At 30.0% G+C, this 25,625-nt stretch overlaps 3 protein-coding genes across 3 annotated transcripts; all 3 read right to left on the bottom strand.

The window, feature by feature from the left end:
• Positions 1-3,843: 3,843 nt before the first annotated feature.
• LOC100256960 (uncharacterized) lies at positions 3,844-4,692 on the bottom strand. Its single transcript, XM_002283375.1, has one exon. It carries the CDS (start codon positions 4,690-4,692, stop codon positions 3,844-3,846), a length of 849 nt encoding a protein of 282 aa, XP_002283411.1.
• Positions 4,693-6,370: 1,678 nt separating this feature from the next.
• On the bottom strand, positions 6,371-7,237 carry LOC100262067 (uncharacterized). The gene has a single exon (XM_002283372.2). It carries the CDS (start codon positions 7,235-7,237, stop codon positions 6,371-6,373), a length of 867 nt encoding a protein of 288 aa, XP_002283408.1.
• A 15,810-nt stretch (positions 7,238-23,047) lies between these two features.
• On the bottom strand, positions 23,048-24,526 carry LOC100255325 (uncharacterized). Its single transcript, XM_002285650.5, has one exon. The coding sequence runs from the start codon at positions 24,211-24,213 to the stop codon at positions 23,293-23,295; it is 921 nt and encodes a 306-aa protein (XP_002285686.1). The 5' UTR covers positions 24,214-24,526; the 3' UTR covers positions 23,048-23,292.
• Between the last annotated feature and the right edge of the window lie 1,099 nt (positions 24,527-25,625).

Below are 25,625 nucleotides of genomic sequence, written 5' to 3' on the forward strand. Positions count from 1 at the left end.
TTACGCAAACCCATGGGCCAAACTCGGGCTTAAAAACTCGGTCCAAGAGATGGAGCTAGGCTCAATTCGGACTTACAAGTATTTACACCTAGGTCGGGGTCGAGCTTTAGCCCAAAATATTTGGGCAAGCTCGAGCTCAAACTAGGTTGTAGGCCCATGGGCCAAATTTACATGAAAAGTAAGATGCTTTTTATTTTCAAAGCTTCATTAGATAGATTTTGTGAATTGCACGTCCATACACATCATTAATGGTGTCTCTATAATTGGCTAAACTATATTATATTATATATATATATATATATATATATATATATATATATATATATATATATTGCAATAAAAGGTTAATTAATAAAATTGAAATCTCAACAAACTTTTATAAATATTTAGTTAATAGTATTTACATTAACATATTAACCAAAAAATCTCATTGAGGCTAATTAAGGGAAGATTTTGGATAAATCAGGCTATCTAAACTTCACATTATTATTTTCCTTTAGTTGAATGATTAGTGAAATCATGGTGAAATTCTAGGTTTTTCAATTTTCTAAATAAATTGGTCTCCTATTTGATATTAATTTAACGCCCTAAATTTATTAAACTTTCTAAATTAATTGATTTGAAATTGTGGGTACTTTTCAATTGATTCTTGATAGAGTTTCAAGTATTTTCTTATATATATATATATATTTTTTTTTTTAAATTAATAAAGTTGTAAAACTTTTACATTTTTTTTATATTGAAAATAGGAAATTTTGTTTTGGGTTACGATGAAGGAAGCTCACTCTTTTTATAGCTTCTTCTTGTATATTGTCTGACATCGACATACTGGATTTTTAAGCTTTTTCTCCTTTTCACATTTGTAACTTTTTTTTTAGTTGATGTGTTTAATAATATTTCTTTCCGACTAAGTTATGAGATTGAGTAAGTTCTACAAAAAGGATACTCTTAAATGCGTGAGGTAAGGACCATATGATATTTTGTACCTTCAATTACTTACCTCTATATGCTATACTAAAAGTAAAAATAAACATTGTTCACATTTTTATGATATGGTTGCTAACTAATTTTAGGTATCCACATTAAGATTATTCAATCTAACATCAAAAGCTAGCCTTTTTCCTAAATATATGAGTAGTGAAGATGTTATACATGAAACAAGTGGTATTGGTACTTGACAACACAATGGTATAATTTAAAGGAAAATATAAACATCTTTTATAAACCACTAGATATATTAGATTTTATATGAATATTCCATAATAATAATAGCCTTAATTTATTCACAATTTTTGTATTTTATAAAAGACCATTATCTTTTATGTGAGGCACAATATATGATTTTAATTTCAATCACCAAATAATTAATTAACCCCATAAGCCATGCATGTCAACTTTTCAAAACTATTTTTAATCATAATTTGCATAAAAAATTTAACTAATAAATTGAAATATAAAAAAGATAAAGGAAAAGGAAAGGGATAAATTTTAAATAAAAAGGTATTATATAAATACTAAATTAACATTTAATTTGATATAAATTATTCTACCTAATCTTCACATTTATAATTTTTTGTTTAAATAATTAGTGAATTCAAGATGAAAATCACTATCACTTGCCATCATGCATCCATTGACTAATGAAACTTCTTGGATGTTGCCTTTGCCTTAACACACAAGCCTTCCCATGAAATTCCCTAGGTCAAATCACTAAGATAACTTTCAATCATAAGATTCCATGTAGTGATGCTACATATATATCAATATGAGTAAGTTACCATTCTTCTTGGGTCTTCAAGTCCTAATCTCAAAACATATTAATTCAAAGCCAAACTATGTATTAATTAGTGGGAAGCAAGGCCTAGAAAAGTGCCCAAATTGATCTTTACCATTAATAAAAAGAGGACCAAACATTATTTACAACTCCAATTAATTTGTATCTTCCTAGAAGGAGCAAAACACTTATGAAGGAGAACATGCTTTAGATTTCTCATACATGACTTGTATTCTTTTATGTTTTATTAGATACTTTTTATAATTATTATTTAATAAAGTTATTAATTGAATAGTAAAATTAATTGTATTATTAGGGAAGTAAATTCACATTCAGGGTTAGTTTAAGAGTATCGAGACCACTCTTATTAAAAATGATCCATCATTATTAGTGTTTTTGGTAATATGTTATGATAAAAATATATATTTTTTGGAATATATCTAATATTCTTGTTCAAGAATCACCTTAAATGAAAGAAAAATAATGAATTTCAAGGAAATTAAAAAATAATAAACATCTAATTATTACCCATTAATAAATTAATCACTATCATGTCAATAAGAAAAAAGAAAAGATAACATACTCAAAATCAAAATAGGGACCATATATTGCTCACTTGATGCTAAGAGTTAAACTAATTACATCAAAGCAATCGCCTTCTTCTCATGTTCATTTGATGAATGTTTCTATAATCGTTAATTAATCCAAAATATGTTATGAATGTAAGATCATTTAAAAGTAGGAAAAAAAATGTTTAAAAGCCACTTCCAAAATAGGCTTAAAAGGTGCATCAAATTTTACAATTCTTTTACTTGTATTGTTATCATTTTGTGTGTTATATCTTCTATACTATACTACCAAAATAAAGGCTTTAGCTTAAAGAAATATACCATCTTTTAACTAAAAATTTATTTATATTGTATTTTGCTAGTTATTCACATAAATATTCTCGATATAACTGTTAATGACCTAAAAAATTGATGATTAATCCATGATTTGTATTAATCTAAGTCTAGATTGTATAAGTCTAAGTATCACAAAGGGGCCTAAAATATCGGTCATAAATGACAAAATAATTTTTTCAAAAGTAGGTGCCTTACATGTATAATAAATCCTAGATGGCCATGGTGGTTTGTTACTTAATTACCAAACACACATGGCATTCTCATCATCTTCATCACTCCCATCATCATCACCATCATTCATCATTATGGTTTCTAACCTTTTTTTTTTTTAATGAATTGGGCCTCAATATGTCATGTAACAAGTCATTTAAACCATTTTTAAAGCACAAGTGGCTTAGAATATCCACCAATTTGGGGTAAAGCAAGGTGGTACCACCTTTGGGTGTTGCTTTTCATTGTACAACAATGTTAGCTTATGAAAGCTAGGTACGTACCCTTTGAAATTGATTGATAACGAGTAGTCTTGGAGCATTATAATCAATTCAAAATTTCAATTAATAATTTGGAATTTTAGGGTTTCTTGTGGTATGCTCTCTCCAAGTCAATACACTTTCTTTACTTGGAACAAAGTGATGAATTTCAAGAATTTATTTCATTCTAAACTTGATTGAAAAATCTTGCAAATGGTAAATTGCATGATTTTAAAATTATGATCTCAAAACAAGAGAATAAAGAAACATGAATCGACTAAAATAATCAATTCATTACATAGATCACGATCAAGTACATATTTTTCTAACAAGATGCATAATTTCAAGAAACTAATAAATAACTTCCAAATATTGCTTATTTGTTTCTACACATAATATTGGAACACAAGTGAAATCACCTAAATTAGCTCAAAGCCATCCGTGCAAGCCAAACAACCTCACACCAATTTCCCTCGAATCAAATTCATTTTCCCACTATTCCTTGTGGAACTAAGCCAACATTAATCATTGTTAGCCTAATAATTCAACAAAGAATAATGGAATTCCCACCAAATTATTAATCTTATAGATATATATACATATATCTATATATATATATATATATATATATATATATATATATATATATATATATATATATAGATGTATCTTCCTTATTTTTCTTGCTCTTCTTCTACAACCCAAGATCATGTTCCTCTCCTTTCTCTTCTTTCTTCCCCCATGACAAGTTCTTGACCTTGTCTCCATAAGCGTCAACCAAAAACAAGTAAAAGGACACTGAAAATATCATGATAGCGATAAGATACCAGCTGAACTCTATGTTTATCAGCGCTTTAGCACGATGGAGCGACTCATCATCATGGCAGCGAGCCTCCTGGTGACCCTCATCCCAGAGAAGAGAGCATCCTTTAGGGATGAAGCCTGGAGTCCAAAGCATAACCCCTGTGGCCATCAGCCAAACCCCAAGGAAAATTATACAAAGAGACCTAGAAAAACCAAGTATAAAGCTCTTGGGAAAGCCTATTGCCATGAGACTAGTTGCCGTGGAGACAAGCGTGAGAATCTGCAGAAACAAATGGTATTGTCCTTCCAGGCCAGCGTGGTCGGCGGAGTGAAGACGAAACATGAGTAACTGCTGGCCGAGGGCTACGGCAGCAAGGAGCTGAGTCAGGCCATACTTAGCCTTAGCGGCAACAAAATCAAGGACAATGGCAGAAGAGGAGTAAATGATGAAGGTTATGCCGATGGAGGCGTGCTCAAAGTTACGAAGATAGGGAGATGGGATGGTGCCATCCGGATCAAAGCGATAGTGCCGGAAGAGTTCTGCGGACATGTGGTAGGAGCTCCCTATCATGACGAGAAGGAGCTCCAAGTACCTTATTTTTGGGGCGGGGAACCATGGGTGGATAGTGAAGGATTTGGAGTTTTGGACATGGAGCTTGATGTGATTAAAGAGGTGCCACAACCCAATGAGAAAGAACCCTAGCCCTGGAAAAAAGTGCCCTATCATAGAACTCGCCATGTGAGCTAGAAAGAACTACCAAAGTGCCCTAAAACTCAGTTTTTATGCTTTGAGGAAGACGTGAGAGGCTTGTTTGAGATGGGGTTTTGAAGGGGTTTGGTCTTTGATATGGGATTAGGGAGTTCTATACTTCTATTTCAATTTGCAGTGCTCATTAGGGTTTGAAGAAGAAAAGAGAGGCTTGTTTGAGATGAGCTTTTGAAGGGGGTTTGAGGGGTTTTGGACGGGGTTGATGAGGAGTTCTATTTCAATTTGCAGAGCTCATTAGCGTCCTGCATTGTAGGTGTGCCTTGGGAAGTAGGGGTATTTATACTTGAACAGTGAACATGGCTGCCTTTTCTCTTTGAGGTAAAGAATATACAGTAGAATGGTAGGGCAATCCTATTGGATTTGATTCAACTAAATACTAATTTTCATGTACCCATTTTGTTTATGGAGAGAAATAATTTGTTTGGTAGAAAAGAATTAGCAACACATTAAAGAAAATTTAGAAAATGGGTTTTTAAAGGAAGAAAATAGTTTTAATTATTGGCCCATCATTTGGTTTGTGGAGAGAAAAATAATTTGTTTCATAGAGAAGAATTACCAACACATTAAAGAAAATTTGGAAAATGGGTTTTTAAAGGAAGAAAATGGTTTTTAACTATTAGTCCATCATTCTCGATATAATTATTATGACCTAAAAAATCGATGAATCCCTAATTTGTATTAATCTTAGTCTCATACATGGACAAATGATGAAATCCTAGATTGTATTAGTCTAAGTATTACTTAAAATATAGTACATTAATAACATAATAATTTTTTCAAAAGCAGGTATCTTAAATGTTTTATATATCCTAACAACGTGGGCAAAAATAGTTTGTAACTCAATTATCAAATAGAGCATTCTCATCATGATCTTCATCACTCACGCATCATCACGGTTTCAATTTTTTTTTTTTTAATACTGGATTGAGCCTCAATATGTCATGTAACAGTAGTCATTTATTCCATTTTCAGAGCACAAGTGGCTTAGAATATCCACCAATTTGGGGTTTAAGGCAAGGGGGCACCGCATTTGGGTGTTGCTTTTCATTATAAGAAACGTTAGCATAAGAAAGCTAGGTACGTACCCTTGGAAATTGATTGATAACGTGTAGCCTTGGTGCATTATAATCAATTCAAAAGTTCAATTAACAATTTAGAATTTTAGGGTATCTGGTGGTATGGTTTCAAGAATTTATTTCACACTCTGAACTTGATTGAAACTCTCATGCACGGTAAATTAATTTACATGATTTTAAAGTTATGATCTCAAAACAAGAGAACAAAGAAACTTGAATCAATAAAAATAATTGAATAATTACATAGATCGCGACATGATTTCAAGAAACTAATACATAACTTTCCAAATATTGCTTATTGTTTCAACACACATTGGAACACAAGTGAAATCACCCAAATTAGCTCAAAGCAATTCATGCAACCCAAACAACCTCACATCAATTTCCCTCAAATCAAATTCATTTTCCCTCTATTCCTTGTTTCCACTAAGCCAACATTAATCATTGCTGGCCTAATAATTCAACAAAGAATAATGGAATTCCCACCAAATTAATTATTAACAATTTATATATATATATATATATATATATATATATATAGATATATCTTCCTTAGTTATCTTGCTCTTCTCCTACAACCCAAGATCATCATCGTCATCATGATGTTCCACTCCTTTCTCTTCTTTCTTCTCCCATGACAAGTTCTTGACCTTTTTTCCATAAGCGTCAACCAAAAACAAGTAAAAGGACACTGAAAATATCATGATAGCAATAAGATACCAGCTGAACTCTATGTTTATCAGCGCTTTAGCACGATGGAGCGACTCATCATCATGGCAGCGAGCCTCCTGGTGACCACCCTCATCCCATAAAAGAGAGCACCCTTTAGGGATAAAGCCTGGAGTCCAAAGCATAACCCCTGTGGCCATCAGCCAAACCCCAAGGAAAAGTATACAAAGAGACCTAGAAAAACCAAGTATAAAGCTCTTGGGAAAGCCTATTGCCATGAGACTAGTTGCCATGGAGACAAGCGTGAGCATCTGCAGAAACAAATGGTATTGTCCTTCCAGGCCGGCGTGGTCGGTGGAGTGAAGGCGAAACATGAGTAACTGCTGGCCGAGGGCTACGGCAGCAAGGAGCTGAGTCAGGCCATACTTAGCCTTAGCGGCAACAAAATCAAGGACAATGGAAAAAGAGGTGTAAACGATGAAGGTTATGGCGATGGAGGCGTGCTCAAAGTTACGTAGATAGGGAGATGGGATGGTGCCATCCGGATCAAAGCGATGGTGCCGGAAGAGCTCAGTGAACACGTAGTAGGAGCTCCCTATCATGATGAGAAGGAGCTCCAAGTACCTTATTTTTGAGGCGGGGAACCATGGGTGGATAGTGAAGGATTTGGGGTTTTGGACATGGAGCTTGATGTGATTAAAGAGGTGCCACAACCCAATGAGAAAGAACCCTAGTCCTGGAAAAAAGTGCCCTATCATAGACCTCGCCATGTGAGCTAGAAAGAACTACCAAAGTGTCCCTAAAACTCAGTTTTTGTGCTTTGAGGAAGAAGAGAGGCTCGTTTGAGATGGGGTTTTGAGGGGGTTTGAGGGGTTTTAGATATGGGGTAAGGGAGTTCTATACTTTCAATTTGCAGAGCTCATTAGCGTTTGAGGAAGAAGAGAGAGGCTTGTTTGAGATGGGCTTTTGAAGGGGTTTGAGGGCGTTTTAGATGGGGTTGATGAGGAGTTCTATTTCAATTTGCAGAGCTCGTTAGGGTCTGCCCGCAGGTAGTGTGCCTTGGGGAGTACGTGTATTTATACTTGACCAGTGAACAAGGCAGCCCTTCTCAATGAGGTAAAAAACATATAGTAGAATGGTAGGGCCAATCCTTTTGGATTTGGTTCAGCTAAATACTAATTTTCATGTACCCATATGTTTATGGAGAGAAAAATAACTTGTTTGGTAGAGAAGAATTAGCAACACATTAAAGAAAATTTGGAAAATGGGTTTTTTTAAAGGAAGAAAATAGTTTTAATTATTGGCCCATCATTTTGTTTATGGAGAGAAAAAATAACCAAATTTTAGATATTGAAGGCTAGCTAGAAACATATTAAAGAAATTTATTTTATTTTATTTTATAAAAAATATTAATTTTATGAAATAGATTATTCTAAAGATATAAGTACATTGATAGTAGAAAATAAATTTTTTAATCCAATCTTGATTCAATATGAAATGTTTTTGTATCAAATCTTACCAAAGAAACATACTTCAAAAGTGCATTAAATTCAACAGTTATACTAATAAATAAAGATTATAGCATGTGAAGATGTAAATATACCAAATTGTTCATCTCGGCCTCTCATCGATTTAGATTGCGTTTGACAATGCTTTTGGAAAGTGTTTTTAGTTTTTTTAATACTTAAAATTTTTTATTTTTCAAGTATTAAAAAAACTAAAAACACTTCTTAAAATTACTATCAAACGCACTCTTAATATTGTCATTACAAGTTCTATTAAAGATGAGAATTATGAACTTATGTTTTGGGTCTAATTTTATCTCCTTGGTCTTTTTTTTCAAGTATAATTTGAAGTTTGATTGAGCTATTATTAGTTACTTTGGATTCCTTTTTCAAGTATAGCTTAATAATGACCTATTTCATGGTTATTTTTAATGTACTTAAAGACTTATTAAATGATAGTTGGTGTCAAACTATTTGCCTTTTAGTGGATTGCAGGGGTTTTTTTGAAATGATAATCTTCTCTTAATGGGTTTGATTCTTGTCATGTTTAGATTTAGTAAGAGGGGTTTGATTATAATATCTAAAGGTACTTTCAATACATACGGAGAAGACATCATCAATAAGATATACCTCATATACAATTTTTGGTTTTATTGTTTTATTGTTAAGGATGATAATGAATGAGTTTTTTTAGGCATTTGTCTTGATCTACCTCTAATGAGATGAGTTTGAAATTTAAATAAACGGATTAGGGATGAGTTTGAGATTTAAAAAAAAAAAATCCTAAATGGGTTCAAGCATTGCCTTATTCCGTCCCATCGCACCCATATTATATATAAAATTAATTTTTATATAAAGATGATTTGATATAAAGCTTGTGATACAATATTTATATTGAAATCGAATGTAATATTCAATTAAATTTTCTTGAGATTGAAATATGAATTTTTTTTATTCCTTTAAAATTTGTATAGAATAAAATGAAATATAATAGTAATACAAACAATAGTACCTTTTTACTAAAACTCTTTTTAAATTTTGTACACATGCAAACATGCTTATTGAGACATGAAAAATAAAAATAAAAATGAGGCTTAGGTACAAAATAAGATTTTATTTTCTCCTTCATATTATAATGTACAATGAAATATGTGAACTATAATGCAAATATATAATTATGTTTTTTTTTCTTTTTTATTTTTTATTTTTATAACATTTATGTACTAATAGTGCATTTGAGAATGTTTTTACTTGAAATTTTTTTTCTAAAAGTGTTTTTAGGAGAATTTTTTATCAAGTGTTTTTCCAAAAAATACTACAAATGACTTTTTTTTTTTTTTAATATTATAAGTAATTTTTCAGATTTTTAAAAGTATTTTTTAAAATTTATTAAACACTTATTTTTTTTCTTATATATATAAAAAGGTGATGCATGAAAGCTTTCTTGTAGCATCACCATTGATATTTTTGTTATTTTATTTTCGAAACATTATTATTAAAAAGAAAGGAATTAAAATTATTTTCAAATAATTGTGAGATTTTTTATTTGGATGTATTTTGTTTTCTTCTTCAAATTATATTACAATAAAAAACTCTGAATTATATTTGAGTGACAAACAATTCAACCACAATTATTTCTTGGCATTTTCTTCTTTATTCCTCTAACGTTCATTTAATATAATATCACACTTCAAGTTGATTCGATATGAGACTTCTCATATAAGATTTAGATGTAAATTATTCATACAAAAATCAGTGAAATTTAAATTAAATATCAATATAAATATATATATATTAAAAATGAAATTTCTTTTATTTTTAAAACATTATCCTTGTGTAGTTATCTTTTCTTCTTCAAGCATCCTCCATGCATGTGGGGTTACTATTAGATATGATTTTGTTTTCTCCTTCCAAGTTCTCGCAATTAATAAATACTATTGGATACAATACAAATATACAACTCGAAAATGATTATTTCTTGTCATTTTCTTCTATATTTCTATGTCCTTGATTTAACACAACACCTATTCAAATTGATTTAAAATTGAGGCTTATGATATAAGATTTGAATTTAAAATCCAACAAATATTTGTCAAACATCATATAAACAATAAACCATTGGATCCAACAAACATATTATTAGTATATACATTAAAAAAATACATAATAGATGTTGGAAATAACTTTGAACTTAATTCAAGTACTTTTTGGTTGACAAATAAGCTTAGGAGTAGAAGATTTTACCTTGCGCTATGTTTAGTTCTCAAAAAGTACTAAGAAAAGAAAAAAATAATGTTAAGGAAAATGATTTTCTTATATTTAATTTCATGAGGGAAGATAGAAAAGAAATCAAATATAATTAAAACTTAATTAGAAATTTATATATTTTAAAATTATTTAATATTTGAAAAAAATATGAAATGAGTTTAAAGTAGTATGTAATAATAATTGATTAATTTTGAATATATTTTTATTTTATTTTATTTTTTATTTTTTCTATTTTCTTTCCCTCACATTTTCTCTCAAAATTTTCAAGAACCAAATATTGCGTTAGAATTTGTTGAGAAGAAGAAAAATGGGAGAAGAAATGAAAAGGTGTAGTGTGGAATAGAAGAATGATCAGAATCATATCCCACAGACAACAATAATATTGAAGTTTGTTGGGAAGAAGAAAAATGAGAGAAAAAGATAATTGTATTTTGTTCCTCAATTTGTAGCAACCAAATAGATAGGTAAAGATAATTGAACTTCCTTTTATTTGACTATCTTTCTTGCCGACTAAATAAAAACCTAATAAGCAGATACGCAGGAAAAACATTAGAGTTTTGCCATGGCAGACTATACATGGCTCAAGCTAGGCTTCTTCTTCTCAGGTTATTAAGACAAATCTTCATTTTTCATCGAGCTACGTTTTAATTCCAAAAATATTTGAGGGAAAATGCAAGGAAAAAAATAAAGAGAAAGAATGGAGGAAAATAAAAATATATCTAAAGTTATTTAATTATTTTTATATGTAATTTCAAAATTATTTCATTTATTTGAACTCTTTTATATAAAAATTAAATAATTTGAAAATATATAAATTTTAAAGTAATTTTAATTATATTTGATTTTTTTGTTTATCATAATGAAATCAAGAATAAAAACTTCTTTAATATTTTTTTCTTCCTTTGATACTTTCTTGGAATAAAATATAGCATTAGGCTCCTCCTATCAATATAACCATGAGAGATTGGAGCTTTAGTTCGGCGAAACACTAGAGAGAACGACGTCCATTCCTTGATTAAAAAAAAGAAGTGCTTAAGACCTTGGTATTATACCAATTATTATCATAAAAGTAAAAGACAATAAGTAACTTTTATGCAATTGACCTTTTGAGACAATTGAAACTCAAATAGTCATCTTTCATGCTTCAAAATGTATTTCCTTTATTTGGAAAAAATACAACCAAATATTACGAATAGTCTTCTTCCTTGGGTTTTCATAATTTTTGGGCAACTAAATTATGGATACTTCCTCCTTAGTCTTCTTGTGGATGTGCCGATAGAGGACACGTTACTATGAGCTAACGATTGAGGTTGTATCTTAGATCGATTATTATTCATTAACATGACACGTAGAGAGGTAATAACAACTTTAGGACAATGTGTTACCACTTGCCTCATCAAGCTAAGTCAATTTTTCTTTAACTTTGATTTGAATTATTATATTATAGATTTAAGGAAGAACTTAAAGAAAAAAAAAATAGAAAGAATGTAAAAGAATACTTAATTTTTCTTAACAATCTAAAACTACTATTCCTTCGAGGGAAAAAGGTATTTTTTAATGATATAATTTGACATCTTTATTTTTTTATTTACAAAAGATCTTTGACATCTTTATTACTTTATTTGCAAAGACAAATAACTTTGAAAATTCTCAAACTTTATTTTTTTTATTGTGAGTACTTAGAAAGCTAATTTATTCTATTAGTATTATTTAAAAAAAAACTTGTAAGGGAACACATGTTTTGATACAATAAAAAATAAATAAATAAATAATTTTGAAACTTGAAAGTATAAGATTCAGGTTCTATAGTAAAGTTATATATATATTTATATCAGCTGACTTCCTCAAGCACCTCATTTGTGCCTAGGAAGTTCTTTGAGAGGATCTAAGAACATAAAATTAGATTGAATCCATAGAAATGCGTATTTGAAGTGACAATCAATAAGCTACTTGGGTTTATGGTTAGTCGGAGATAATGCTATCCTACGACATGAATTTCACGATAGGCACAATCCTTAAAAAGTTTTTCGCAATCGAATACCATCATACCTCTTTAAGGAACAAACTAACTACTTTGTGAAAAGTTTTCTCTAGTTGAATACTATTATGCCCATTTCACGAACAAATCATTTGCTATATCTATACGTCATTTGCTGAAAAAATTTTATTTATTGGCTTTATTTTAAGAAATTTTATTTGTTGGATTTTTATATTTAAATATTTACTGCTTCATTTGGATTATTCTTTGCTTATATTTGTTGTTACATTTTGATTATTATAATAGTTAATTTAGTGTTGGCATATAATTTAATTATTGTTTCATAGAAAACATTTTATTGCTAAAATTACTTGAGTAAGTTACTGAAAAAGATTATATTGGAAAGTATTTTACTCTTAAATTATTTGAGTAAGTTGTTAGAGTTATCTTATTCAAATATTATTTGTTGGATTATTTATTGAGATAGGTTTCTTTATAGTTGGAATTTATTTTATAAAGTTGATAGAATTTCCTTTGAAATTGTGACCGTAACTTATTATTTAAAAGAAAAAAACTTTGAATCAATTGATTTATTATTAACATAAATGTCTTTATACTTGAAGACTATTTTTACCCTTGTTAATAATAATAATAATAATAATAATAATAATAATAATAAATCTCATTTTGTTATAATGACTACCTTTGAAGTTGAAAAAAGTCAGTGGGTTCCACTTTTGAAGATGACAAAAACAAATGAAATATCGATTAACTGTATTAGGGTTTATTTCCACTCTAGAAGAAAAGAATGACACCAACCAAAATGAAGAATCCTCATCCTCCTTAGCACTAGAACAAATAAATCATCATTGTCATAATCAGATTTTTAGTCCACATTACTGTAGGGACCTCTCTCCTTGATGACACGTGGCACGCATTTCTATCCGGATTTCCCCAAGAGGACATGTGGCGCGCTTCCCCTATCCGGACTCCCTCAGGGAGAGGCACACGACACTCGCAAACATCGCATCCGAACGACCGTCATATCACATCCGGACGACCGACATATCCTATCCGGATATGTTTGTCTGGATCGTTGACTAAAGTAAGCAAATCTTACTACGTCATTCCGACAGCTTGCCACAGCCCACGTTCTGCCACCTGCAGAGCGAAAGGACAGGAATGATGGCAAGTCACCTCCCACGATCTCTGACAGCCGCCCATAGGGTGATGATGGCCCTGCCACCACCTAGAGGCATCATGACAAGCCAAAAAGTCTCCCTACCATTAAAGAGGGAGACAGAGCTTCTGATACTATATATATGGACCTTCACACAAGGAGGAAAGTAAGCTTGCTATACCTAGTAAAAGGCCAACTGCTTTATCTCTCTAACCATGGCTGACAAAACCATCGGAGGGTGTGTCCAGACACCTTGTCCGGACACCTTTTGCAGGGACGACTGAACTAGAATTCTATCTTGGTTGAAAGCGTGCGTCCATTTGGCAGCTATGTGGATCATTGGGACGCAAGGCCTCAACAACTACCACTAGTGCTAAAGATCTTTGGAATGCCTTCGAAACCCAATATGCATGGTGGAGTTGATGTGGGTATAGAACAATATTTTATAGTTTCTGATTTCAATAAGTTCATCATGGTAGATGGAAAACCTATAAGTAATCAAATTCATGAGTTTCAAGAGCTTCTAAGAGGGGTAGAAAGAAAAAGACACAATTTTAATTTAATGAAGACTTTAAAGTATCTTGCCTTATAGATAAACTTCCTCTTTCAAGGTCCAACTTTGCTCAATCTCTTAGACATAAGAAATGAGAATTAACATTGATCCAAGTAATTAATTGAAGAAAATCATAGGTAAAATGTTAAGCAAGAAAATGAAATAAAGTCAAAGGTAAATCTAGTGGAGATGTCAAATAAATCAAACTTTAAAAATTAATTTCGTTCTAGGGGAAAGAATTTAAAAATAAATAATAGATAAAATAATAATCATCAAAATCCTTACCAAAATAATCAATCCCGTCATCACTAACCAAACCACCAACCCAATTATGTAAAGGACAAAAGTAATGGAAAGAAAGCTTGCTTTGTGTGCCACTATTATAAAAGGAATAGGGAATACAAGCCCAACAACAACAACAAACAAGGTTCAAGAGCTCAAATTAATATGTTGATGGATGGTGAGAACTCAAGTGAATATTCTATTAGTTATAATCTTGATTAGCCCTTGATTAATTTTACCTATTATAATAAAGATTAGTAGTTAGATTTTGGAGCTAATGTCCATATATGTCTTGATCATGCATGTTTTAAATTATATTGAACTCAAGTGGAGAAAGTGTGACTTTAAGAAATGACTTCATCACATATGTGCTAAGAATAGCACAAGTAGACTTGAAGATGACATTTGGGAAGGTCCTAACTCTTAAAAAAGTGTAACATGTTACAAGAGTGAGAAGAAATCTAATTAGTATTCATTCTTAGTCCAACAAGGTTGTAAAGTTGTATTGGAGTCCAATAAAGTAGTAATTACCTACAATAATGTATTCATTGGACACAATTATGTATGCCCTCTATTTAAGTTGAATGTACACTTATTGGATGAAAGTAATAAAATTCTTTTTTATGTTTTCGATATTGAATTTAGCAATAATTAGCATGGTGGATTGGAACATGTGAGCCTAGGAAAGTTAAAAAGATTGATGGATCTCAACTTAATTCCTACGGCAAATATGGATTTTAAACATAAATATGAAATATGTATACAAGCAAAACAACTAAAGAAACCTTATAACCTATAGTGAGAAATACTAAACTATTAGAATTAATGCATGGTGATTTATGTGACGCAAATCAACCTTCTATTAGAGTTGAGAATAAATACTTGCTAACCTTCATTATTGATCACTCCAAGTATTGCTATGTATACCTTATCAAAACTAAGGATGGAGTATTTGAAAAGTTGAAGTAATATAAGAGTGAAGTTGAAAATCAGTTAGAAAGAAAAATTAAAGTACTTGGATCAACTAGAAGAAGTGTATATACTAGAACCAACTTAACAACATTTTGTGAGAAACATGGAATAATATATGAAGTCATGCCATCTTACTCACCTCAATCAAATGGTGTAGTTGAAAGAAAGAACTGCACTTTAATGGATATAGTAAATGTTATACTTTTGAATTCATGTGCCCTTAAAACTTGGAGAAACAATATTATCATGTTACCTATTAATTAAATAGAGGCACTATTAAAGATAATGAAAAAGCTACTTTTGAATTATGGAAAAATAGAATTCTTAAATAGATATATTAAAATTGTGGGGGTGTTTATAAAAAATAACTATACCTAAACCTTAAAGGAAAAAAAATAAGACCTAAAACTATAGACATTATCTTCATAGGATATGCTCATAACCATAATGCAAATTAGTTCCTATTTGTAAAATCTAAAGTTAATGAGATTTATAATAATACAATAATTGAAGCTAAAGATGCCACATACTTTGAAGATATATTTCCCTTTAGAACTAAAGTTTCTAATCAAGTCAATGATAAACCATCCAATTCAAAGCATATTTTCAATGACATGACTCGCTTAAATTTGGATGTGGAACCTCATGTTGAACCTAGAAGAAGTAAAAGAGGAAAAATAATAGAAAAAACTTCGAAGATGACTTTTATACTTGATTAGTGAAAGGATAAGTTAACCTATCAAGAGGCTATGACTTCTATAAATGCACCTTTTTTACTACTTTGATACTTCTTCTCTGATCTCTAGGATTACAACTATTAGAATTTTGATAGTCTTAGCATCAATCCATAATTTAGTAATACATCAAATGGATGTTAAAACCTTTTTTCTGAATGGTGACTTAGTGAAAAAAATATACATAGAACAACCTAAAGGTTTTAAGATAAAAGGATAAGAGCATAAGGTATGTACATTAGTGAAATGATCATTATATGGTCTTAAATAAGCTCTAAAACAGTGGCATGAAAAGTTTGATAAAGTCGTTTTAGATTATGGGTTTAAAATTAGTGATCATGATAAATGTGAATATAAAATAGACTTAAAAGAATGCATCATACTTTGTCTTTATATGGATGATATTCTAATTTTTGAAAATAATATGGAAATAGTGAATGACATGAAAGATTATTTGTCTACGAACTTTGAGATGAAGGATTTAGAAGATGCACATATAATATTGTGAATGAGACTTTCAAGAACAAGTGAAGGAATAACTTTAGATCAATCAAATGCCATTGAAAAATATTAAAGAAGTTTAATTACTTTGATAGTAAATTAGTATCCACACCTTATGATTCCAATATGCATTTGAATAATGTTGGAGAACCAAAATAATAATTAAAGTACCCTCAAACACTAAGGTCTCTATTGCGTATTATAAATAAAATTAGACCTGGTATAGCATATGTAGTTGGGAGACTAAGTAGGTATATTCATAATCTTTGTTAAGGAATGTTGGATTCCTTTAGAAAAAGTCTTTAAGTATCTCAAAGGAACTTTGACTTATTCTTTATGTTACAAAGGATTCTCTAATATAGTGGAAGGATATAATGATGCAAATTGGATAATTGATAATCTCGATGCAAAATCCACTAGAGGATATGTTTTTTAGAAGGTGCAACTATTTCTTGGGGATCTAAGAAACAAACTATGATATCAAGAAATACAATGAAATCTAAGTTAATTGCACTAGATACAACATGCATTGAGGTTGAATGGATTAAAGACTTACTATTGGATATCCCTTTATTAAGTACCTACATGTAATATTTGTGCTTTGTGATAGTAAAGCTATAATAGATTTGGTGAATCCATCCCATACAAATAAGAAGATGAATAAACACATATAAATGAGATACAAATTAATATGAAACCTTCCAAGTAAAAATGTGATATCATTGGATTTTGTAAGATATAAAAAAAATGTTGTTGATGAGTTGACCAAGGGTTTTTCTAAGAATGTTGTCCTAGAATCATCAAGAGGGATAGAGCTTAAGTCCTTAAGAAAGTCACCTTTAATTGGAGGTAATCCAACCTTTGTGATTGAAGATCCCATGAAGAAGGTTCAATGGGTAGAAACAATTCACACTGCATGACTTAATAACACTATTTTTTAGGAAATTTTTTTTCTCATTTCTACGGTGATAGTGCTTTTGATGTGATATTACATAGGGTATTTCCTTGAATGAGCCTGAGCTAGCTAGGAAATTCTGCAAGGTATAGGTCACATGTACCCTTGAAAGACTTACCTAAATAAGAATCTTCTTGAGGCCACGACTATAAGAGTAAGGTTTCCCTAGTAACTCTCATGAGAATCAAGATACTAATGCATAGTCATTAATAGTACTAACTCGCTTGGAACCAAGTCCTATACCAATACATGTATGTGACATATTAAAGTTTGGCTCAGGGACTTAGACCTAATTCAAAACATAGTTTACTATGGATTCTCATATGGAAATTGTCAACACTAAGTGTAGGTTCAAGTTTGGAAAACACCTATACCTATTACATAGTATAAAGTTGTCTATTATAATTTCTCTATTTATTTATTTATTCATGTTTATTATTATTTTGAAGTTTTAAACCTTATGAGGGAATGTCATATTTTATTTAAAAATATAAAGTTTTAAAACTTCTTTTTACAAAAATAAATAAATAAATAAAGGTTAAGATTTGGTATTATATCTTTTATTGTTATAAAGGTAAAAGACAATGAATGACTTTTATTTTTCCAACCATTGGATTGAATTTTATAAGATTTGATTGGTTTTTATGATATTTTATGCAATTGACCATTTTAAAATAATTGAGACCCAAATGATCATTTTCTCATTCTTTAAAATTCTTTATTTGGGAAAATACAACAAAATATTACAAATCATCTTCTTCCTTGAGTTTTCACATTTCTTGGATGGCTAGATTATGAATAGGTTCTCTCCGTAGTCTTCTTGTCGATATGTCATAGAAGGGACATTGTTGTGAGCCAACAATTAAGATTGTATTTTGGAGCAACTATTTTTTGTTAATATTGCATGTAGGTAGGTGATAGCAGTTTTAGGGTAATATGCTACCACGTGCCTCACCAAGCCATCTCTTCTTTAACTTTGTTTCAATTGTTATATTATAGTTTTCTATTTTCATGTTTTAGTGTTAAGAAAAAAAAATAGAGAGAACACAGAAGAATACTCAATTTTCCTTAACACTTTTTATGGTCAAAATGAAACATTTTTTTTGTTTTTTTGTCTCTCAATCTTTACGCACTAGGCTTAGCTTTTTAATTGTTAGGGGTCTGTTTGACACGGTAATTAGCTTCTGATGAAGTGTTTTTTTTTACGAAAATTGGTACAACGAAGTGGTTATCCCCCTTCATATGCTTGAATTATAGAACTAATTATTTAAAGAGAAACAAAGTACTCAAATGACTTCATAAAATGAACTTTTTTTATCATTAACTTGGGAAAAAAAAAAACCTTTTGCAGCAAGTGCTTATGGCAATTCATTCCCTATCAAATTTTTAAGAAATCAAATAAAAAATTAAAAACCCTAAAATTAGACTATTAAGAATAGTTGCAAATTGGAAAGTCATCATGTTAGCTCAAGGTTTCTCCCAATTGAGTTTTGATGATAAGAAAACAAGGTTAATTGTATTAATAACTCAATTAGGTTAATTGTTTTAGGTTTTCAAAAATTTAAAATAATTCAAGTTCATTCAATGAATGATCATGGTTAATGAAGAGTACTAGATACTATTGAAGACCCTTAAAACCAATGTAAGATTGTTCTTGTTGGTGCACTTCAATCAAATAAAAAATTTCATGTACTTGAAGGTTTCAAAATCACCCTTTTATGCTTTTAAATTGAATATATTTTAGTAAAATTGGATGGTTTCATGTTATCCTATAAACCCTAACTTAAATTCTTTCAAATATAGGGTTTATGAAATGGTTTGAAAACCTTCCTAAGGGTTTATGATATCGATAGGTTCTCATTTCTACTAAATTACATCAACAAGTCAAGGTAATGGGGAATCGATTGAGTTGTAGGAATAAAAGCTTGTTGTAACTATTTCAAGCATGAGCCTCCACTAATCGAGGACTAGTTGAGCATAGATTGTTCAACCGGTTGAGCAACCTATTCCAAATGATCACCTATTATAGCATTAAATTCCCAATGATTGTTCAACTAATCAAATCAATTGTTCAATTTATAGAACCAAAGTTGTGGATTTTAAAGTTCTCAGGCTATCCGTCTTTATAGTGATGGTTTTAAGAGCATTTTATGCATGAAAAATCGTAAGTTTTCAATTACTTCCCTACCTACAATCTTTTTTACGGTTCTTAAGTGTAACCTTTCTTTCACTTGCAAATTCTATAGCACACCATAAAATCAATCCTAGTTTTTATTGTATTGTGAGCTTGATTTGTTTCATTAGAATTGAGTGTTCTTCTTTCATTCTTACTAGCTTCCAAATTAGTGATATTTATTGTTCAAATGAGATTGATCATTTGAGGTGACTTATGAAGGTCGATTAAAACCTTGGAATTCAATTGTAGACATTAAAGACTTGAGATTTTATTGATAATATCCCTTAAAAATAAATATTGCTCAATATTTTTATTTTTAAAAATTTCTATAATATAGTTGCTAACTAATTTGGTATTCATGTAATGATTATTCAATCTATTAAAAGACATCAAAAGATTTTTTTTCTCTTAATATTTGAATAGTGAAGAGGTTGTACATGAAACCAATTATATTGGTACTTAACAACAAAATGGTTGTCTTGATACTTCACAATAAAATGATGTGATCAAAAGGAAAATTATAAATGTAATAGATTTCTCCATATTATTTAACTATATAATGTATTGTGAATGCCACTCTCAAGTCATTTAGAATAAGACCCATCATTTTTATGTGAGGCCAAATGCTATATTTTAATTGGAATCACCAAATAATTGAAGTTAGAACCATTTTAAAAGCATTTTTAATTATAATTTGCATAAAAGTTTAACTAATAAAAAAAATAAAGGAAAGGAATAATTTTTAAATAAAAAGTAATTATGTAAATACTTAATTAATATTTAATTATATATATATTAGACTATTTAAACTTCACCATTTCTAATTTCTTGTTTAAATTATTAGTGAGATGAAAATCACTATCACTTAGCATCATCCTTTCACTAATGTGAAACTTCTTGGATGTTGCCTTTGACTTAACGCTCAAGCCTCTCCATGAAATTCCTTCCTTAGGTCAATTATAAGATTCCATGTAGTGATGTTACATATCAATATGAGTAACTCACCATCCTTCCATCAAGTCCTAATCTCAAAACCAACGCCATGTTAGTGGGGCCAAAGTCTAGGAAGTGCCCAAATTTGATCTTAATTAACCCCTAAAGAATTTGCACAGACTGTTACAACTCCAAAACAAAACATCTTTGCATCTTCCTAGAAGGAGCAAAGCACTTGATGGAAAAGGGATATACTCTTTTTTTATATGATATGTCTAAGTTTTTCACTACATGACATGTATTTTTTAATGTTTTACAATTATTATCTTTTAAAATTATTAATTGAATAGTGAAATTGGTTACATTATTAGCAAAGTATCTAGATTCACATTTAGGGTTGTGGTTGCTTCAAGAGTAATTCTAATAAAAAAAAACTTTTAACTTGTAGTGCTCTTATTAATACTACTTTGTCAGAAATATTTTTATAGAGAATCAGTCAATATTTAAATATAAGTAAAAAAAAATTGATAATATTTTTACAATATGTTACATAATAAAAAAAATATAAGTAAAAAAAAAATTGATAATATTTTTTACAATATGTTACATAATAAAAAAAAAAAGTAACTTTTAGAAGATATATATATATATAGTACGAGTCTCAAAATCATTTCAAGTAATTCTTCTATTCTTAAAAGATATTTAAATATGATTTTTAAAACTTTGTCAAACTTCGAATTTTTTTTATTAAAAAAAATACTTTCAAATATTGAAAAACATTTTTCAATATCCAAGAATACCTTTAATTTAAATAGGATTTTAATACTTTGAAAGTCTTTTTGAAGACATAATAAAAATGTCTCTTTTAATAAGTTAATAGACTTAAATAAGATTAAGAAAGATATTCAAAAGCTTCTTGTCATGTTTTTATTGGGAAAAGACTAATCAAAAGGGACCACAACTCAACCAGTATTAAGTAAATGCTTTAAAGCAATTGTCTATCATTGTTATTTGATCCAAAATACCATGTAAATATAATATTTTTAAAATTTAAAACAAAAGCCAATTACTTCCAAAATCGAACTCAAAAGGTCATCAAAATTTTACAATTTCTTTCCTAACATTGTTATCTTTTTGCTTATTATCTTCTATAACACCACCAAAATGAATGCTTTAGCTTAAAGGAATATATCATCAATAACACTATATGACACTATTTATGGTAAAGACAACTAATATTGTGACTTGTCCTAAGTGTTGATATGAAATCATTTCATATAAAAGAAAAACATAATGGAATATGAAAGAAATTAAATTTGTCATATAAGGATAGGCTGATATGTATTAAGCCTAAAAATTATAGCTTTCATAGAAAGTTAGATGAGAACAATTAATACTTATAAGCAATAACAATTAGGAAGTTCATTGTGTGTGTAACACTAATCCCCACACTCTTGTTCTAATAAAAATTCTATTTATATTGCATTTTGCTATTTATTCACACAATTATTAATCTCAATGTAATTATTGTGTTCTAAAAAATCAACGTATCTCATATTTGTATCAATTAAGCCTTACATGGGTGCAATTAATTAATCCTTAATTAGCATTAGTCTAAGGTATTATTTATTTTTTTAATTTTTTCATGAAAGTAATCTACTTTCAGAATTTATATTTTTTACTTTTTGTTAACTTATTACTTTTTTTAAAAAAAAAAATTATTAAATAAAAAATTCAAAATATTTAGTTTTTTTTTAATGCTAAAAACAACTTATTAGTTTTTCTTTACTTCTTAATACTTAATAAAAATAAAATATTTAAAAAATAAATAGTTTAATACTTAATACTATTATATATTATTTAATTTAAGTTCTATGAATATGTGCCTCAAAATCTCCTAAACATATCACATAATAAATTTAGAAAAAAAAAATGTAGTTCCATGCATGTACTCAAGTATAAGAAAATTTCAAAACCATACCTTATCCTAACCATGAGTAGTTTGTTACTCAATTATCAAATACACATGGCATTTCACATCATCATAATCACCACCCATTATGATTTCTATTTTTTTTTATAATAAATTGGGCCTTACATGTTACGTAAGGCAAGGTGGCATAGAATATTCACCATTTTAGGGTTTAAGGCAAGGTGGCACAACCATTGGGCGTTGCTTTTCATGGTATAAAATGTTAGCTCATGAAAAGTACCCTTTGACATTGATTGACAATTAAACGTGTGGCCTTGGAGCAATATAATCAATTCAAAATTTCAATTAACCATATGGAAATCAATGGTTTCTTGCTTATGTCCTCGAGTCAATACAATTTTACACACAAAAGAAAAATGATGAGATTGGAGAATTCATTTCACGTTGAATTCATGATATGTTACATAATTTTTTATAAAAACAAAATAATGCTTCAAATTAACTTCAATATTACAAATTTTAGGCACAACAAATTGCATGATTTCCAAATTATTCTCTCAAAACAAGATAGTAGAATAACTTAAAGCCATATTAAATTGTGAGCAATCGATTAAAATAATTGAATTGTGATAGAAGATCGGATTTAGCACATAATTTTTAAACAAGATGCATGATTTTAAGAAGTTAATAAATAACTTCCCAAATATTTGCTTATTTTTTCTATACATCCAAACACAAGCGAAGTCACCCTAATTAAGCTTAAAGCCACCAATGCAAGACAACAAACAATCTCATACCAATTTCCCCCAAAGCAAATTCACTTCCAACTTTCTTCTTCTTCTCCTTCTTCTTATTCTACCTTTCAATGTCCATGGGAGCAAAGGCCTGTCCCATGTGAATAAATCCGAGCTTGGTCTTCTCCGGCGATAGGGCTTCTCCCTCTTCTTCTTCTTCTTCCTTCCCCAATGACCAGTACTTGACCTTTTCGCCATAAACTTTAACTAAAAACAAGTAGAAGAACACTGAAAACATCGCCATACCGATAACATACCAGCTGAACTCTATGTTTATCAGCGCTTTAGCTCGGTGGAGCGACTTGTCATCATGGCAGTGCGCCACCTGGTGGCCCTCTTCCCAGCGGAGGAAGCACCCTTTAGGGATATAGGCTGGAGTCCAAAGCATAACCCCCATGACCATCAGCCAAAGCCCTTGGAAAAGGATACTAATAGACCTAACAAAACTCAGTATAAAGCTCTTGGGAAGGCCTATTCCCATGAGAGTAGATGTTAGGGACAAGGATATGAGAATCTGCAGAAGCATATGGTACTGTCCTTCCATGCCAACATGATCTGTAGAATGAAGGTGAAACAACAGGAGCTGCTGCCCAAAGGCTATGCCAGCAAGGAGCAGAGACAGGTCATTCCTCGCCTTAACACCGGCACGATCAAGGGCAATGGCTGATGCCGCGTAAACGAGGAAGGTCATGGAGATGGAGGAGTGCTCAAAGTTGTGGAGATGGTTAGATGGGATGGTGCCATCCACATCAAAAGGTTGGTGCCTAACAGGGCCAATGAAGAGCTCCATGGATATGGAGATGGAGCACCCTATCATGATCAGAAAGAGCTCCAAATACCTTATTTTTGAGGTGGGGAACCATGGGTGACTAGTGTAGGAGTGGGGGTTTTGAGCATGAAGCTTGATATGGTTAAAGAGGTGCCACAACCCAATTAGAAAGAACCCTAGCCCTGGTAAAACATGTCCTACCAAAGACCCCATATACCCTAAATTTCAAGGGACAATTTCAGGGGACAGGTGCCCTAAAACCTAGTTTTTGTGCTTTAAGGAGGAGGAGATGAGCTTGTTTGAGATGGGGTCTTGGAGGAGTTTGAAGGGTTTTTAGATATGGGGTTGAAGAATTGAATTTTTCTGGGGGGCTTGGCTTAGAGAGTTGTAATACAATTTGTTGAGTTCAATGGGGGTTTAGCCATATGGTGGGTGGCTTGGGAAGTAGGGTTATTTATACTCAAACAATAGCCCCTTTTTCATGTGACAGACCTTTCTTTAGAAGCTAAAGAATAGAATAATGGTAGGGCCAATCCTTTTTTATTTAATGGACTAAATAATTTTCATTTACGTACCCAACTTGTTGATGTAGATAGAGAAGAATATGCAACAGATAAAAGAAAATTTGGGCAATGGGCTTTTCTAAGGAAGAAAATAGTGTTACTTATTTGCCCACGTTTATTTATGGGGAGAAAAATAAGGAGTTGTTTTTGAAAATATTATTTTGAAGAAATGGGTTATTCTAGAAATGCTGAATGTTATTTTTTTGTTTATTAAAGATGCAAGTACATAAATAATGGGAAATAATTTTGCTAAATGAATGTAAAATATTCAAAGAAAAAGTTTTTTTTTTTTTTTTAAATCTCATTCAAGAAACATACTTAAAAATGCATTAATTTCATGAATTAAAGTTCTAGATAAAGATTTACACCATCCCTTGATTTAGTGAATCATTGATATATATATATATATATATATATTTGATTTTGGTTGATTTATTAAAATTAAAATAAATAAAAGAAAATGAAGGACATATAGACCTTTCTCCATATGGAGTTTTTTTTTATTATATGTTCCCATTGTTAGTCAAAGTTCAATAATTTTCTTTAATCGTGTTCACACACTTTGATACCATTGTTTTTAAAGTTAGGTTTTAAGTTTTATTTTCAAATATTTTTTTTGCATGTAAGAAAAATAATATAAGTCAACTTTTATTAGAAATTCAAAGTTTCGCTAATAATTTTCTATTAATTAAATTTCGAAAATATTCCTACAAAAATATTCCTACTATTTAGATTTTATATATTAACTTGGTATTATCTTTCTATTAACTTTTTGGTAATTAAAACTACATCTTTTTTATTAAAGTTAGAACTCATTTAACAATTATTTTAAGAAATGTTTTTAGAGTATGTTTAATAATAATTTTAGGAAGTATTTACAATATTTTTAATATTTGAAAATTTTTATCTTTCAAGTATTAAAAATACTATAAACACTTCCTATAGTCACTACCAAACTCACTCTTAATTTTTTTAATACTAAGATTTTTTTTATGAAAAGAGTTATTTTCAAGTACTAAAAAAATTAAAAACGTTTTTTAAAATAATTACCAAACATGCTCA

This window comes from Vitis vinifera, chromosome 6 (genome assembly GCF_030704535.1).
Source record: "Vitis vinifera cultivar Pinot Noir 40024 chromosome 6, ASM3070453v1".
NCBI lineage: Eukaryota > Viridiplantae > Streptophyta > Magnoliopsida > Vitales > Vitaceae > Vitis > Vitis vinifera.

Bases quoted from the DNA above. Each gene is read 5' to 3' on its own strand.
- LOC100256960 (XM_002283375.1), bottom strand. From the start codon at position 4,692: ATGGCGAGTTCTATGATAGGGCACTTTTTTCCAGGGCTAGGGTTCTTT.
- LOC100262067 (XM_002283372.2), bottom strand. From the start codon at position 7,237: ATGGCGAGGTCTATGATAGGGCACTTTTTTCCAGGACTAGGGTTCTTT.
- LOC100255325 (XM_002285650.5), bottom strand. From the start codon at position 24,213: ATGGGGTCTTTGGTAGGACATGTTTTACCAGGGCTAGGGTTCTTTCTA.